This window comes from Anabas testudineus, chromosome 22, assembly GCF_900324465.2.
Source record: "Anabas testudineus chromosome 22, fAnaTes1.2, whole genome shotgun sequence".
Lineage (NCBI taxonomy): Eukaryota > Metazoa > Chordata > Actinopteri > Anabantiformes > Anabantidae > Anabas > Anabas testudineus.
In genome coordinates, this window is record NC_046630.1 from 5,427,474 (window position 1) to 5,445,237 (window position 17,764).

Below are 17,764 nucleotides of genomic sequence, written 5' to 3' on the forward strand. Positions count from 1 at the left end.
CTGTTCTCTTTACATTCTGCAAAAGCCCCATTAAAGTGTGTTGACTGACTTAATGCATGTACTGGAACTGTGCAGCCTCAGTCAATCCGGTAGAAAACAGCACGCTCTTTACCCTCTGTTCAGGACATTTTGCATAAGTGCTTATTTAATCCACTGTGAAACAAAGCTGTAAAGGTTTCCCGAACCAATACATTAGTAACACTGGTCACCTCAAGGCTTTGCTCCTGTGAATCCATATTCTGTTCCATTTTGCTGAGCGTGTTCTCCAAACTCTGCAGATCCTGCTGGAGGGTCTCTCCCAGACCCTCCTCTGCCTGGAGCTGCTGGCCTCTGGTGATCAGCTGCTGGACATCCTTTCTCTTCAGCTTCAGGCGTTTCAAAAGTTGCTATGGGAACAAAGACACATTAAAAATATATGTTATTTTACCAAAATCCAGGTATAAGTAATTTAAATTCTATATTAAAGAGCTGATTATTAATATCCTCCAGCACCTGGTGAACGAGTAGAAGTTGTTGGGCTTCTCTAACCGTCGGACAGTCCAGTATTTTGGTCACCTCAGCCTGAGCCTCTTTCTGCCCCTGAATGAGATCATCCAAAGTACTTTGGACTTCTTCCCTGAACTGTACACAGTCCCCCACAGCCAGCACCATCTTCTCCGCCTGGAGGAAACAAATTAAATACAGTACAATAAGAACAAAGAAGATGTACTGGACATCAGGTACAAGATGTCCGTCCATGTTAACATAAGGAACCATGTATCTCATCTATTAATGGATGTGCCATGATAATATCATCAGATTAAATTACATGTTAGTGTAATATTGCCTACGTTTTTAGGCAACTTACTGCAGATTGACAAAGGAGATATGATGTCTGAATTGTGTCTGATCGCAGGTAACAAAACAACAAGTTGATGTTTCACTTACCTCCATGAGTGAAGCAAGAAGACCCTTAAAATCCGTAGAGAGCTTGCTCAGTGCACTTCCTTGCCTCTGGGCATCGCTGTCAGCACAGATTTCAATAAGCGCAGCCATTCGGGCTTTTAGCCAGCTGAGATTGCCCTCTTGTAGCTCTGCATCATTCCTCAGCTCCTGTACACAAAAACAGATTGCAATACAGCCCATGTGGTCAAAAGAGTCATGTGTCGGTTTCACAGTATAATTATAAATGATATATCACAAAGGATGCAACGACGGGGCGGTCCATTGATAGTTGTGGCTAACTCACCGTGATGGTAGTCTTCACCTGGCCATATTTTCTGGGGTCGTTGGCTCGGTTTCTCAGCAGCCTGAGTTGGCTTTCTTTAGATATTAGCCAGCAGGAGAGTTCAGCATACCTATTTCACACCGCACAGAGAAAATCAATCTCTGTGAAATGTTCACTGTGCAAATAGTAAAGTTTAGTAAAAACATTGTAAAAAACTACTGTACCTAGCATTGTACTCCTTCCATTTATCTTGGTGCTGCATTAGCTTCTGATGAGTGTTCTCGATTTCCTCTTGGACTTCAGAGAAGTCCTTTCTCGCTGTTTCCAGAGTCTGATGTGCAGGGTCACCCTCGGGGAGTTTTTGACAAAGTTCCTCCATCAGCTGCAGTCTCTTCTCACAGATGGTCTGGGGACCCTTTTCTCTGAAGAAAGCCTTAAATAAAATGTTTATTATTATTTATTTTATTTTTTTACTAGTGAGTTCATACAGGATGGAATGAGTTTTACTCTTGTCAATCAAATAGTATGTGCACTAATGCATCATACACAATAAAAAATGATACAGTAAGACAACAAAAAGCTGTTGATTGAGATCAGAGCCACAGTTCTTTTGGATCAAGTTAATCAAATCTTCCCACACCTCTGCACAAGCTGTGATTTGCATTGCATTATTTCACACTTAGTTGATCAATACATGAAATGCAGCCAACCAGCCAGCCCCTCTGTGCTCACCCTGTGCTCCTTGATGAGCCTCTCGCTCCCCATGCTAGCCAGGTGGCGGTTTTCCCTGGTCACCTCTGCCTGGCACTCCTGCAGCGACAACATCAGCTTGCTCCTCTCTACCTCAACTTTAAGGTGCAGGAGGTGAAAGGGGGTATCTGTCTGGATATCCTGGGAAATAAGAAAAACAATACAATGCAAATATAGTTTTATTTATTGTTTAGTTTTTATTTGTGCAGACAAATGAAACATGTATGTTGTTAATATTGGAGCATGCTTTTATTATCCATTTAGATGAGATGAGAAAGTTGTGCAGCCTTGACTAAATTCAGATGATTTGAAAATCCTGATTCACTCTCACTATTCAAGACACCAACCTTCCAGTGTTTGTGCAGCTTCCGGACTGTTTCCTGCAGCGACTGCTGTTCCTGTTCTGGCAAAATATCTGTCAGCTCATCACAAGCCTTGAGAAATGTATTTAAGACCCGCTGGTCCAGTTGACTAAAGAATTCCTGCAAAAACATTCAGTTCACATCAATTTCTCACACTGCATAGAAGACGTAGTGTATTATGATGCATTTACACATCCTACTTATTCTCTTGTTTAATTGTATATTACAATTGTTCATTTGTGACATGCTGTAGTGCATGCAGTAGTTTTTATATAGAGAAGTATGTTTTGTTCAGTCTGTATGTGCCTGTACGTGGTACAGTTTTCTTACTGTGTGCTTTTTCAGCAGCTCCTCTGGGTTGCCTCGTTCTGTCAGACAGTTCTGTGCCATTTTCAGAACCTTCTCTAGCTCTACCCGTGACTCATCAAACCTCTTCATGAGACTGCTGTTTGCCTCCACATGCTTTCGCCACTCTGTAGATTCCTTGATCATGGTCTAAAGACACAAAGAAGAATTATTTAACAAACACAAATAAAGGTTGGATAGCAGTGAAATAGGCCTTGAGGTTTACCTGTGAAGAGGCCTGCAGGTCTGCCACTCTTTTCTGCAGGAGACTCATGTCCATGTGCTGGAGGGTTTTACTGCTGTTCATTATATTCTGGATAGTCTGGTGGTTTTTCTCTATCACTGTCAGACACTTCTTACAACTATGTGTGAAGGTCACCAGCTCCTGCAGTATTCAATGTTAAGCCGGGTGTTAGTCATTTGTATCATAGTTTGAATGGTGTCAAAAACGCATGTATTATTTAGTTACCTGGCACTTCTGTTTAAAGTCTACTGGTCCTTCAGAGTCGATGGTGCTGGTGATGTGACTCGCCTTCTCTAGTGCCTGGTAGAAGCCGGTTATGTTCTTCTCCATTTCTTCCAGTGGTGGTAATAAAGACTGGGACTCCCTCAGCAGAGGCAAACACCTCTCCCTCACCTGATTGGCAGACAGCATGCTTACTGAGTTTTTGTAATGTGGACATTTTAAAGACACTCAAAGATGCTTTAAAAAGATTAACAATTGATAAGAAAAATGTACTTTTGGTTTTGATAGAGTAACGTGCTGTATTTGGGTTAATAGATAAATTACAATGTTTTCTATGGTTGTTTTTCTGTTTTAAATACAAAAAAAACTGCCTAGTTGAGTTCACATTGTGCATACACTTTAAGTAAATTTATATAAATATGAATTATCTAATAAATATTTTTATATAATATAGATAAATCAGTGTTTTTAATATCAGCAGATTTGACTATATTATACTACATATACTTTACTATTAAGTTACACCACTTTACAGACATTTAAAGGTGAAATACTGTATTGCTATATGGACAAACCTTGCTCAGCTGCTCCTTGATTGAGGCCATCACAGCCATCATCTGTGAAACCTCTTCCTGCGGAGTGTCTTTGGTCAACAGCTGAGCTGTCCGGCTCGCTGCCTTACAAGCTGCTTCCATAGCTGGAACTTTGTGCTTAATTTCCTACAAGAAGTTGGAATACACAGTTTAATAACCTTATGTTGTACAGAAGAGAGATGAAAGAAAGATGAAAGATTATGGACTTTTTACCTCAACATCTTGAAGAAAGGCTCTGACGTTTAGGAAAGATACTTGGACAGGAGCCGTCATCTTCTCGTTGGTTGCATCCATGAATATTTTTAAGGTATTAATCCCGTCTTGGTAGTCTTGCCTCAACTTATCCACCTCATCAGCTCTTGCATACTGTCGAAGAAACAAAGGATAGATATATGAGTTTTGATAATTTTTTAAAATTTGATGACTACATAATTTTCATGCTACATTTGTTGTTTTAAAGCACATTGTATTTACATGTTTGACTTTGACGAACAGCTCCCTCCATCTTCCATTGAGAAGGAGAAGCTGCTGCTTCAGATCTCGTGAGACTGTTTCATCACAAGTCTCGATAAGGAAGTTCCCAGAATCATTCATATCCATGTGCTGCTGGATCCAGTGGGAGAGGTTTCTGAAGAAATCCTATAAGAAGAGAGAAAAACAAACAAATAAAAGCCAAACATTATAAATAATACTGTTTAAAATCACTAGCACTTATCATCAGTCACTGTACTTACACGTTTGGCACTTTCTGACTGGTTGAGCATCTGCTCAGCATCCTCCAGCCAGGCCTGTAGAGCTGCCACCGTGCTGCTATATTTCTCCCAGTTAGAGATCACCTCCTCCAGCATGCTGCGAACACTCCGCACCTCCAAGGCCAGATTCCTCCACTGTGCTGTGGTATCACTGAGGAATTTACTTACCCCTTCAGCTTCGTCAACTGAAATAAAAATACTGTATGGATTAGATAAGTTTTTTGGGCAGCTATACAAAAAAAAAACAACTTTGATATGTCTGCAGATCATTTATCCATTGGGTTGATTTTATAGTGTGTTAGGTCAGACAGATCATGCTACATTGACACTCATAACTAATGCAATGACTGTAAACTTCTCATGCATAATGCAGTATTATGGTTTTTCAGGTTTTGGGGATTAAATGTATGTTATAAAGAAAGCAGCCCTGCATGGATAGAAAAAAAATGACACGGGAGACGGGCAAAGTTAAGGTTTTAAAGATTGGCAGACTGTTTTTAGACTTACCTCTGTTACAGGTCTTAGACCCTGTAACATGAAATCAATAATAAGACCATTTACTTACTCATATTAATAGCTCTATATGTATGGTATCTAAATTAAAATAGATTCTTACTTGAACTGTCAGACTTTACATAAACCTCTGCAGCTTGCTTGAGGGCTGTGAAGATTATCTCATACTGCTCAAAGAAGCGGTGGCCTTCAGTGAACGTCTGGAATGGAAACACAAAAACACACATTAAATAGTTTGACAATGACAGTGCTAATAATACTGCTACAGTCCTGTTGATTTCAACTTACAAGGTAGCTCTGCAACAGGAGTTCAACGGAGTCTCGTCTTCCATATTTAATGATCCACGACTTGAGCTTCGACTCAGCCAACATGAGAAACGCCATTAGTCGATACTTCATCTCCCAGAATTCCAGTTTAATTAAGTGGGCGTGTGTTGACGTAGACACAAAATTGAACCTGCAAATTAAACAAATGGTCAATAACCACTGACCTAAAACACTGAGCACAGAGCATTAAACTACTTCATGATATAAAAAATATTTTACCGCTCAGCCATGTCTTGGAGCTGTTCAGGTGGGACAGGTACTCCATTCACAGATCTGTCCCTGTGTATCTGCTGGAAGGTTTGTCTGTGTGATTCCAAGTTTTTTAATACCTCCTGCAAAATGTAAACAAAATCATGAATATATTGGCTTTCCTTTGAATTGTACAGTATGTAAAGTAACAGCAGCTCTGTAGTTATCCAAAAACAGATGAAAGGTTTGTTTGTTACCTTATGCTGCTCCAGTTTTCTGTGGAGAACATTGGCTGTCTCTTCGTGAGCATGCTGGATGGGAATGTCCTCTCTGAGAGCCATCTCTGCCCTATGAAGCCAGGCTCCGATCACTCCCAGAGGACCAGGCAGAGACTTGTCCAGATGGATGTGCCAGTCCAGCAGCTGCAATTGACAGCCATTAAAAACCCACTCAACCAAAGCAAGACCACACCACTGAGAGGGTTATGCTGATCAAAACATTTCCACATGTTCACCGGCAACCGGGCTACAAAAGAGATTTTATTCCAGTCTAGACAAGCAGTGGATGTCCAGAGGAGCAATGAACAAACGCTCCTCTGTTCCAGTATCCTCTCCTCTGAACAAACTCTAATTCAAACGCTTGCACCACACTGAACATTCACTGGCGGTGAGTAAATAGAGGAACCCTGAGTTGTGCTTCTCTCATTATGATAGCTTTCAGTATGATGATGCAATAATTTTGGCAGAGAGAAGCACATTGAGAAATAAAAAAAAAATGTTGTGCAGTACAATTACCCTTGCAGACACACGGTCCCAGGCCTGTTTGACCAGAGCTTGGTCCACAGACAGTTTGCCCTCCTTGTTCACCGGCTGCAGCAGTGGATCAGTCTGCTTTTTCTTCATTTCATACTGTACACGGAAGCTCTTAAATGCCTTCAGAATAAAAGGACACACGCGAGGTGAGAGGTGATATATGTCTCTGTTAAAGCAGGATGTTATGTAACAGTGCACTGTGTCTTTCCAGGCCTGACTCACCTGATATTTGACTGTGAGGTTTCCCTCTGCTCCCTGTGCCCGCAGCACATCTCTCTCCAGCTGGTCTAAAAACACCTTCAGCTCTCTCAGCATCTTTCGCTCCTCTCTCTGTCACAGTCAAGCATAATGCTGAGATTTAGAGAGGGAGCACACTGATTTTAATCCTTTTTACTGACTAGCATGCCACCGAAACCTTCACACAGGATTGAATTTCTAGAAACACTCGAGTTAAAGATTAGAAAAAAAGACTTAACCTACTAAGGTATTACCAGACTCTACAGAAAGCCACCTCTGCTGATTAGTTTTAGACATCAAAGTAGATGCAAAGTGGTATGGACAGTAAAAGTATGTTTAAGTAAATTAATTAGTCAATTTAGTGAAACATACCTCAAGCATTTGCTCTATATCTTGGGGACCAAACTATCCAGAAAAGCAGCAAAGCAGGCAAAGAGATTCAAATACACCACAAAATAGATTAGAACAGCAAGGGAAAGGAAGAAGCAAAGTGGGTGGGAATGAGGGATGAGGGTGAGGTGGGATTACAGTCCACACAGAAAGCATGCCGCGCCGTGACCTCAACTCTCACCTGCAGCACTGGCACTGACAGTGCAAAAGTGGGAATTGAGCCTAGAAGCAGCTTAATGTGCATAAACATAAGCAGACGGAGAAATTAAATGAGTGTGAAACAAAGCAGTCTGTCAAATAATAACGTGATTCTATTACTGCTGTGTTCATGCTATGATTTCTTTCATTTATTCCATTTATGAGCTCTGTGTGACAAACAACAAGCATAGAATCATTCTCAATTATTTTGAGTGAATGATGATAAACTCATCATAAAAAAAGAAAGGTGGATGGTATGATCAAAAATAACACAGTGATTTTAGTATTTATCAAGTATTAACAACTAACACAATCACGTCTTCCCAAAAATTGGCCATGTATCACTGTGTTTTATGCACTTACATACATATTGCATTACTTTAAACAAATTACCTCATCCTGCTGCCCATCGGTCTCAGAGTGGTGAGGGTTTGGGTAATGCTTGAGGAACTGAGCCACATATGTCATGATGGACTTCTCATCTGGCTTGTCCACGTCTACATCTGCAGAAAAACACAAACCATAACAGAGGCACAAGATTAAACCTAAAAGTTAAACTATCATGTCAGTATATGAATTGACTCGTAGCCTCATAGTTGTAGAAATGAGCAGAAATGACAGCATTAACACATTTGGTATTAAGTTAAGTTAATTTTGTGTCCTTATGAAGATAATTTTCTTCAGGCCTAACAGCTAATTATACATGTCTGCTCCATTCTTAACCTGAAATCAGGGTTAATCTCCTGAGAAAGCACAGACATTTCAGTGCAGCGCTTTATGCAATACAGCATCACGACTCTGCTAGACAAGACAGGACTGCAGAGCCACTGCAGACTCCTTCAGATCCACAGACTAGACGAAACTAAGTTTATTTCAGTCCTCTGGATGGTGTCTCCTTCCAGCACACATTTTGTCAAAGGCCTGTGCTGCATGAATTAAATGAGTATTTGCTTACACATAAAAACCTGTAAAATGTATTTTATGTTGTTGTTATGTTTAAAGGCTTATTGACGCTTTTCAACCTTATAACACATTTTCCCTGAAAACTGTACATCACTGGAACCATTTATGTAAGCATTAGGAATAGTCAAGGGCACCTTCTGGATCCAGCAGACGAGGAATGCCTAGCTCATTTTCTGCAAGTGCAAAAGCATCTTCCAAATTGTCCCTGTTGCTCCTCCTTCGCGCTACCTCCATGTCCACAAGGTCTGGCCTGATGGCCTGCACCACTGACAGAAATGCAATACCATCACGCCAGCTGGGCCCAAAGTCCTTCACTTCAATTCCATGTTGCCTGGAAAACATGTACCGACCAGTTACAACATCTCATGTATGGATTTGTGTCTTAACCAAACATTTGTTAACACCTACAAGCAGGTTAGACTGTAAGACGTACTTTGCTGCGGTGCACTGCACCCATCTGAGGAGGGCCTTTTTGGCGTTGCCCTGAAATTTGTTGACCACCTTCCTCTTCATGGGAGGGCCTTCTGTATCAGGGCTGGCTATACTATCCACAGAAGAGTTGCTGTTAGAAAGTGCCTGTAGGGCTGGCAGGTTGCTGGTTAACTCCTCAATCTAGTTAAGAAACAACAAGAAAAGGAAACAGTAGATTGCACTGTGAACATAGCAATATGGAATAAATTAAATATAATATCAATACGGCACTTATTTACTGAACTTCTGGTGATTTAATATTTTGTTAATAAATCTGATGTGCACAGTGTGAGCACAGTTCTCAAAATCTAGAATCAACAGATGTAGAATTACCTGGAAGTAGAGGATAACGGTCCATATTAACCCAAGGACAATTGAGGGTCTTCCATCTGCTATGTCAGTGGCATGAATGTTCACAAGTTTGATCTGAAACAAAACCCAAGCAGAGGATTATTAATGAAAATAAGTCATTGCCAGACAGTTCGAAAGTGTTTTTTTCTGCTGATTTAACCAGAGAGCCCCTTGAGTTTAATATTGTCCAAAAGAATATTGCAAGATTTACTTTATTTACCTGTAAGTCATCAAAGTTAAGTTTGATGCAGGTTAAAAACTGTAATAATGAAGCATCTATATAGACAAAACAATCAGGCAGAAACAGCTGCAGTGAGAGTGAACCAGATGAAAAAAGGAGTAGTGCATTCATCTAGGCATACAAGGAAAAGCAGACGTACCGCAGAACTGTCACAATTTGCAATGTTCATATTTACAGTTGAGCATTTGTGAACTGTAAGAAGCCAGACGCCATCAGAAACCAGTGTTCTATTCAAAATGCATCAAAATGCATGTCAGCAGAAAAGCATAACGACTACTTCTACAGAAACAGAATGGCTGTATCCAAGCACTGCTTTGTACACACCGTGCATCAAAAGAAAAGAATGCACACAGCACATAATCACACAGGGCGTTTAATGGTGACTGACCGGAGATCCTCGATACACAGACTGAAGGCACACGTGATGGGAGAGAGATCACAACAATGTAAGTCTCAGTCCTCGGGGAACACAAATGAAAGTGGGACACTGGCTTCATACAGCCAGGGGATTTAGAGATGGGTTATGTAATCAAGAAGTCCTGTTTCTAGCTGCTGCGTCTCTCAAAGTGGCACATGTTGTGCAGACAGACACACCTTATGTGCACCAACAAATGTACGAATGACCTCAAAACATATAAAAAGGTCAAAACGATGCTATGACAGAATGCTTACCTTCCTGCCTTCAAGGAATTTGAGTGCAGTGCCAATGTTGGAAACCCAGTGGATCCTCTTCAGTTGACGGCCTTGTTCACAAGGCTAAAGACAAAGAGCGAGATACAGAGGACAGAAGGTGAAAATCCCTTGAAAGAATATGTATTTGTCACAAGTTGCACAGAAAGATAGAAGGGTGGAGCTACTGTTCCTTTAAGAGAGGCCATATTATCCTGTGCTTTCTAACATACTGTACGTTTAAACCAAATAGATCTATCATTGTTCCATTTTTTGGCAGATGTAAACCAGCAGGGTGCACCTCCGAAAGCACCAAATGAAATCATTAGTCAGCGTTCACTGTGAAGTACGACTGACTTATTTACCAACTAACAGCCTTACAGATGACACGCCAGTTTTCCAACAAGAGTGGTCTAATTACCGAACACCTATCAAAGTCTGAGCCGGCATATGTGTCTGTGTCAGGAAAAAGACAGCAAGAGAGGGAGACTTGAGTGATAACAGCTTCTCACAGTGGGGAAGCTCAGATCTAAGTAATGGGCCTGTAATTTATGTGCAGTGATCCACACTCAATGTGAATGTGAACAACACTTTTATCCAAACTTACAAGATTTACAAGAAAGGGAGGGAGCATCCCTGCATTTGTAATTTTACTAGTCAACATCATGTAGAAGGGTATGATGATTTTGTGTAAACCATTGGGTACAAAGAGTGATTTAAGGATGTTAAAGGAATCTGTCCCAGTGTTAAAAAACCTTTTGGAAAGTGATTCTAAAACATTACTTACTAGTCTCTGGCCAGACAGCACCTCCAACAAAGCCAAAAGCTTCACCCCATCTTTGATGTCCTCAAAAAGGTCGTTAACCTCTAGGGGTGGTTTATGCTGGTGAAGAGAGGACACAGATTTATATGCAGTAACAAAACAAAACATCATAAGAATTTCTTGTGATTAGAAATAAACCAATTTATAGAGGCACATACATTTATAGAAGTAATGCTCTGCTAATTCTATAGTGTGAAAGGCTATTGTTATTCTAACCCATTAGCAGAGATGAGGAGAAACCAAATGCTGTTTGTGAGAAACAGGCTTGTTAGCAACAACCACAGAGCTTCCCTGCAGCTAAAAAAGATGGTGTCCTTTCCTCAGCAGTGGCCTGGTGCCCAGTCCTGAGGCGACGGTACTCGTTTAACCCTAACTGGATACTGTGTCCTGATATCATATCCACACATTTACAGGGCTGCGGTGTCCAAGATGGATGACAGCATTATAACTTACTGTATTATACAAACATCACCGTGTGAGTCAATGAAACAGATGTGTATTTATTCAGCACCGTGAAGGTTTAATTAAAAGGAAAGCTCACCATGGGAGCTCTTTATTTGGCACTGAATACAGGCCATTTCACATCTCAACATATTCCATGACAGGATGCAGTTGGCTGCCTATTTGGGGCAAAGCAGTGTGAAGAGGCAAGCGTCTGTCTTGTTATTCTGTACTTTCTATCTTCTTGTCACAACAACTCTTTACAGGACATGTCACACATAGTACAGCAAACTAAATATGCTAAAGCTTTTCAATCTAATTCTATTTATTTTAGACATATTTAATCAAAAAGTAATAAAAATTTTCCAATTATACTTCAAATATGCACAATCACTAAATCATTTCTGTCATTTGGAAATTAGTCACACCCTGGAAAAATAATTTACTGGGTGATGGAGTCATGTGAGACTTCCTGAGAGTGGAAAAAGTGTTAAAAATCCCTGGAAAGCTGCTTAGTGACACCATATCAGAGGAAATGGACAGTGAGGCTGAAAGGAAACTGTGACGACTGCAGGAAGTTTCAATGTAGATAATACAAACTTTTACCTTTAAAAAGGAAGCTCCATTAAAACCAGAATTCAATATTTATTCAAGCACACAAAACTATTGCAAGACACTGAATGTGCAGAAAACAAACCTTGACTGCACATGAGAAGCAGTGTGGACATTCCTGTAAAACAAGCCTCCCTCTCTGTGTGATGAGCTGTCTGCAGTGTAAATACAGTATGACTGAGAGCTCCTTCATGATCTAGCTTATACTACATTAGTCCTATTGGTATGCGCGGTGAGTGAGCTTGGGTGCAGTGCATGAATAATGAAGAATAGACTTCCAGAGTGACTCTACGTTGGCCCACCACATAACTGAGATTCTTCTAAAGTTTTAGAGGGAATGCTCGAGCTTAGGCTCAACAAGAGCCCTCTACACCAAATCTCTTTGCCAGGAGCCAAACCTACACCCTGAATCTGTGTCTGATTAGCTGATGCTAGCTACAAGATTTCCGACAACTTATTGTGCATAATGTCTGGGGAAGCGTCGGGTCACTTTCTGAATGTTTTTTCCAGCTCTGAGCTTCATCTTACTGCTGTGTGCTTAATCTCATAAAGCTTCTGTTACTTCGGGGTCACGGTGTGATGTAATACAGCATGTGAGCATAAGCTATGTGTTATTATTGTGCACTCACTACCCTGTAATTTCCACCCATGAACCTTAGAAGCAGACGACTGCCTGCAGGGAACTGTCCTCACCCTCTTGCTCTCCATCTGCATCCTGCACCAGTGTCCCTGCCAATCTTGCCCACAAATACTCATACACATACACGTTCACTACACAGATTACCCAGCACCCACTCACATAGCAACGCAATTTCGCACAGGAAAAAACACAAACACTTAATACACACACCCCCCACACACACCGGCTTCTGAATAATTCCATTACACCCCCAAAATGGGCACACAAACAAACTCCACTGGTGGTATGGAAGTTGATCCAAGTATAAATACCCCTGGTGAGATTCTTTAAAAAAAGGAAGAGCTCTGTTATGGCTTTTCAGCAAAGCAACAAGCAGCAGTCTCTGCCATGACCTTTTCAAACGTTCCCCTCTCAGGACATCATACTGTTGGTATACTATGCTGTACAGAGGGTGTGCTTCTTCCCCATCATTACATCCAGCAAAATGTAATTATGAATTAATTGTGAAGAGGTAAGAAACAAGGTAAATGATGCCATTATTTACAGTCAATTGGTTAATGTAATTATGTTGTGCAGTGTTGTTAGGGCATTAGTGTTTCATGGCAGAGCTAGTCCTGCAGTGAGTTCAGGTCAGGAGAATACCACTGTCCAAAGACGAGCACTATAATCATGACAAGCGGCCAAAACAGCTTTCTGCTTATTTATGATGTACTTGTTTTGATCATTTGTAAACATAAGGCTAATGAGGTTGTAAAAATCCTGCAACTCATGGAAAATGATGCCGTGGAGGACCTAAGCAATGGGCAACATGGATGTAGATTAACACTTACCTTTGCTAAATGAGAATTGATCCATTTTGTGAAGGTTCTCTTCTGCACCGCCTCTTGCTCGTCTGAAAAAGAAGGACGTACAGCGCATGTCAATCCATGACAGATGCCACATGCTCTGGCTGTTGACAGTCTCGCCCTAAGCCTGATACTTAGACAGAGCAGCTGGTAATACTCATAGAGGACACACAATAATATGAAAAGAACAAATGCAACAGGATTTTATCATAAGTAATTTCACATGTGTGCTTTTGCAGTGTCTGTTTTGATTCAAAATATGGATCCTGCTGGATTTATAGTCTATAGTTACCACAGAAACATAAAAAACACATAAATACTTGTGTCCAATTATAACCATTGTCATTTATAGTCTTTGCAGGACTTCCTCTGCAAGCTTTATCTAACCTCATACTGCTAACACTGCCTCTGTGATATTGAGTAGCATTACTGCACCTGTACCAAATACAAAGAAGTGCGACTTTTACAATGGTTAGATGTGTGGCATGTGATTAACACAAGCTTGTCAGTGCTAGTACAATAGATGCTCCTGGGAGGTGCTCTCAAAAGAGGTCATACAAGGAGATTAGAGAATGTGTGGGGAGGAGATTTTTGCCAACATTTCACAAACCCTGTGTGTTAAGAAGAAACATGCATGATTGTTTAGGTCACCCCCAGCCTCTTTTGTCGCCTACCAATTTATTCAACCACAGTGCCTCATGCATTATTCAGCACGTATAACAAAAGAGCAGAGTTTTTTTGTTGTGGCGATAATGTAGTTGCAGCAGGGACTGATTTCTAACACACTGTCACGCATGTCAGTGGGCTACTGCTGCACACTGCACAAAGTGGCCATTTTTAAACATACACCCAGATATAGACAGTGGTCACGTGTTTAAGGAAGCAATGCGAACACTACAAGGGGCAAAGACATCACGTTAACCCACAGGCAAGTGCTTCATTACTGATATACAGGGGACGTCCACTGAAGCATAGCAAGCACATTCAGACACACACAGATTCAGCATACATACAGCTGTGTTTCTGCAGCATGACAACTACAGTAGAGTAGTACCTGTATCATGCTGTTACATAGCTAGGATTCACCTACACACCATGAGCACCTATTATCTTCTATATTAGCCACACAGAACCACAGAGACGAGAGAAAAAGGGTGCTGCTGCCCTACTTACCACGTAGATACTGAAAAAATCCAGTCACCAGATTTAAAGAAGTCTTCCTGACAGATACATCCTTATAGTGAGCCATTCTACATCCCACTCTCCAGCTTTATCCCCTTGCACTTCATGAGTTCCACAGTGCACGTATGTATGTGTGAAAAATACGATCCACAGCGGAAAAGCACAGCTGTCCTTTCCCTTTTTCCAGCAGGAAGCAAAACAGATCTGGCTGCCTGGTTTCCCCGGTGAAAGCAAAAGAGCTGCTGGAGGCTGGGATGAAAACGTCCCCTCCTCCCTGACACTCTCACACACAAACACACTGACACACATGCACACACACAGGCACACGCACACAGAGAGGCGGCAGTGCAGAAAACTCTAACAGATAGGGTGATTTACTATCCCATCCTTCCTTCTTCCTGTGTCTTTCCCATCCAGAGGAGCCATGGCTGTGTGGATGTGCACAGCTCCCGCTGCACTGCCTCGCTGTACCATCACATCGTCGGAGGCTGGAGAGAGATCAGCTAGATGCACGGCTCCACCAATCAGCATGGGGGAAGCAGTGATGTCACAGCCTTGGCTGCATTATCCAGATTTAAGCTTGGTTGGTGAGTGTGTGTGTGTGTGTGTGTGTGTGTGTGTGTGTGTGTGTTTGCCTATAAGATTTGACTAATCCTCTATGAGAAATGTAAAAAAACTGAAAAACATAAATAGATTTTCTGAATTATTAATAAATGAATTCATTTTTTTATTCAATTAAAATTAATCAAATGAAGTCCCTGCAGGCCCATTGATTAAACAGACCAGATCTAAATTAAAAGACTGCTACACAAAGCTCACCATGGTGAAAGAAATCTTAATAATTAATGATGAGGCCGGTGGATGACATCTACCACCTGCTCTCTCTCTCAGCATCTGTGATTGTGACGACAAAGCAGACACTCCCACCCCGGGATTCCCTCCTCATGCACAGTATCATGTTAAAGCTCTTAAGCATGTTCATTTTGTCCTGTAAGTCCTGACAGAAGCACATTAGCTCTGACCAGTCTGTTTTTCTCTGGACTACTACACTCTTCTAAATATAAGGTAACAATAGTGAATAAGTACGCTAGTTGATAGGTTATCATTTCCTGCAGAAATACCCTTTATTCTTTCAAGACATACTAAAAATAGGACTGAACTTTTGATTCTATTAATAGCCCTCAATAGTCTGCTGGTGGAACGGGCCCAGAAAAGGTTTTTGGTGAAAATAGACTATTTTTTTATTTATTTTGCAGCAAAAGGTCTAAAGCAGCTGTGTTAAAATGAGGTTGCTGAGAACAATTAGCATTTGGAGACTATAAAGAAAGGTCACAGTCATTTGTGACCAACTAGCCCCAACACGAAATGAAGGTTCGATACATAAACTGTGGAAAAACATTTTTCATTTCATCATTATAAAGCTATATTTTAAAATATAATGGTAAAGGCTATAAAAAAAAACAAATGAACCTATAACCATCACTTTTTACTTTTCCTATTCTAAATTCCCAGTGTCAAAGAGGTGCAGCTCAGGAAAAATCCTATTCTGCAAAGGAAGTGATGAGTTTTTGTTTCCACCAGCTGCTACTCAAACATTAATGGTACCAACATTCAGGTGCCATTAGTACTGAAAATGTTCCTGGTACCTGTAATGTTTTATACAAAATCCTTTTACAATGAAACACAATAGGTTCTTAAATATTTAAATGTATACATTAAAATACTGATAAAATTTTAGGCTTAAAGGTTTGTTCTTGACCTTTGGAAAAAGCAACTGTGAACACAAGGCTGCTATCGAAACAGAATAACGTCACTATCATCATCACCGAGAAGGGAAACAAGAGGTTGAAGGCGTCAGGACATGAGCATTCAGGGACAATGTTTTGTAGTATTTATTACAGACATCAATCCGCAGATGTTTGGTACCCCCTTCAACAAACTTTAGGAGCTGAACATCCTGATAATCCGGCGCCTCAGTGCTACTGTACTTCATATTCATCTAGGTATTAAGGAGCTGTCCAGAGTCCTGAAGTCAGTTCAGGTCCACTTGGCCTAATAAGATGCATGTATGTAGGTCAGGTCTGAAGTTACTGTCTCTGACAAGCGTAAAATCCTTATGTAAAATACGTCCTCATTATTGAGTCATTATGTCTTAGTCAACTGATTTAATTACGCCTGATGTAGTACTAGCAGCTAAGTGGCAATTTGAATTGAAAGTGGATTGCTTCAACAACAAAAACCACACAGAGCATCAAACCACTAAAGCATCTGTAATTCCCATGTGTGATGAGTACTGAAGGTGATCTTAGGATGGATGATACCTTTGATACTGTGCTGTTGGTGCTTGGTTTCACTGGCCTGTGTTAGTCATCTGGGAGCAGTATAAAACCCACTCACTGTGTTGTTCTTCCATTTAGTCGAGAGCAGCCCTACTTTAGCTCCAACAGGACAACAGCAATCAGGCAGGACAAGAAACGATAATGTAGATGCACTCGAGCCAGCCCATTCTGAGATATTTGACCCAGGATTTATTACTTAGTGAATGGATTACTGGTCTTCTTCAAAACAGGATGATAACAATAAACCCAATATTAAAAACAAACAACAACTGAAAGATGTCAAAAGGGTGCTCAAAGTAGGCAGAAGCTTGGCTTTGTGCCGAGTGACAATCATCCTCCTTTCTGTTCATCACATCTTTGGAGTGTGAAGGCCGTCCATTCCTGGCAGCTGTTACTGACACTGTAGAGAAGAGGAATCTCTTGCTTTGTCTTTTACTTGCTTTTACTCCAGCCATGGTGTAACATCTCCACCCCTTTGGCAAACATGGATATCTAATTATAGCATCTCTATATATTTGTAGCTTTTGACCTTTTAGGGCAACTTACCATAAACCAAAAGTCTTGGGAAAAAAACAATGAATAAGGTGAATGAGTTTATTCAAAGAGTGCCATAGATCTGATTGCTTCTCCATATTTCCGGGGAGGAGATTAATCAGACTACTAGGTGTCACCACAAACCCTTCACCAACTGTATTTCTTCACATCCTGTTTGACACCCAGTCTTAGCTAGACTGAAACCCACAAGAGCCAAACCATAATGAGAGCAACATGCCTGTCACGCCACACCAGGCAACAGAGACCAATTGTACCCTGACAGCATTTCAGGCCACAAGATGTTGCTACACCATCAACATACAACCCTACAGTAAAAAACAAATACTATTATAGCATCATGGCGGCAACAACTACAAAATGCATTTTTATGTCATTCAAAGATTTGTTTTTTAGAACTTTTGAATTTGTTCACCAATCCATTTTCATTTACAACGTACACCACTACAATAAACACTACTAATGCATTTTGGCTGTCAATAATTCATCTGTCC

General features: G+C 40.8%; 1 protein-coding gene across 9 annotated transcripts in view; it reads right to left on the bottom strand.

Moving 5' to 3' along the window:
* Positions 1–17,764, bottom strand: part of syne1b (spectrin repeat containing, nuclear envelope 1b) — a 65,841-nt gene that overhangs the window by 45,364 nt on the left and 2,713 nt on the right. For 6 of the 9 annotated variants that reach the window (XM_026339328.1, XM_026339327.1, XM_026339323.1 and 3 more), the window contains 29 exons: positions 13,183–13,244; positions 10,624–10,719; positions 9,840–9,923; positions 8,909–9,001; positions 8,538–8,716; positions 8,239–8,435; positions 7,535–7,644; positions 6,926–6,958; positions 6,539–6,646; positions 6,299–6,436; positions 5,762–5,926; positions 5,535–5,647; positions 5,277–5,445; positions 5,092–5,188; positions 4,983–5,003; positions 4,458–4,660; positions 4,198–4,362; positions 3,937–4,089; positions 3,706–3,849; positions 3,134–3,301; positions 2,891–3,049; positions 2,650–2,814; positions 2,305–2,439; positions 1,940–2,098; positions 1,432–1,640; positions 1,229–1,337; positions 928–1,092; positions 493–660; positions 210–386 (listed from right to left, as the gene is read on the bottom strand). In XM_026339328.1, coding sequence (XP_026195113.1) covers positions 210–386; positions 493–660; positions 928–1,092; positions 1,229–1,337; positions 1,432–1,640; positions 1,940–2,098; positions 2,305–2,439; positions 2,650–2,814; positions 2,891–3,049; positions 3,134–3,301; positions 3,706–3,849; positions 3,937–4,089; positions 4,198–4,362; positions 4,458–4,660; positions 4,983–5,003; positions 5,092–5,188; positions 5,277–5,445; positions 5,535–5,647; positions 5,762–5,926; positions 6,299–6,436; positions 6,539–6,646; positions 6,926–6,958; positions 7,535–7,644; positions 8,239–8,435; positions 8,538–8,716; positions 8,909–9,001; positions 9,840–9,923; positions 10,624–10,719; positions 13,183–13,244 — 3,944 coding nt within the window. The remainder of the gene's footprint in view (positions 1–209; positions 387–492; positions 661–927; positions 1,093–1,228; positions 1,338–1,431; positions 1,641–1,939; positions 2,099–2,304; positions 2,440–2,649; positions 2,815–2,890; positions 3,050–3,133; positions 3,302–3,705; positions 3,850–3,936; positions 4,090–4,197; positions 4,363–4,457; positions 4,661–4,982; positions 5,004–5,091; positions 5,189–5,276; positions 5,446–5,534; positions 5,648–5,761; positions 5,927–6,298; positions 6,437–6,538; positions 6,647–6,925; positions 6,959–7,534; positions 7,645–8,238; positions 8,436–8,537; positions 8,717–8,908; positions 9,002–9,839; positions 9,924–10,623; positions 10,720–13,182; positions 13,245–17,764) is intronic. The other 3 variants (XM_026339332.1, XM_026339324.1, XM_026339325.1) reach the window with 2 other exon arrangements.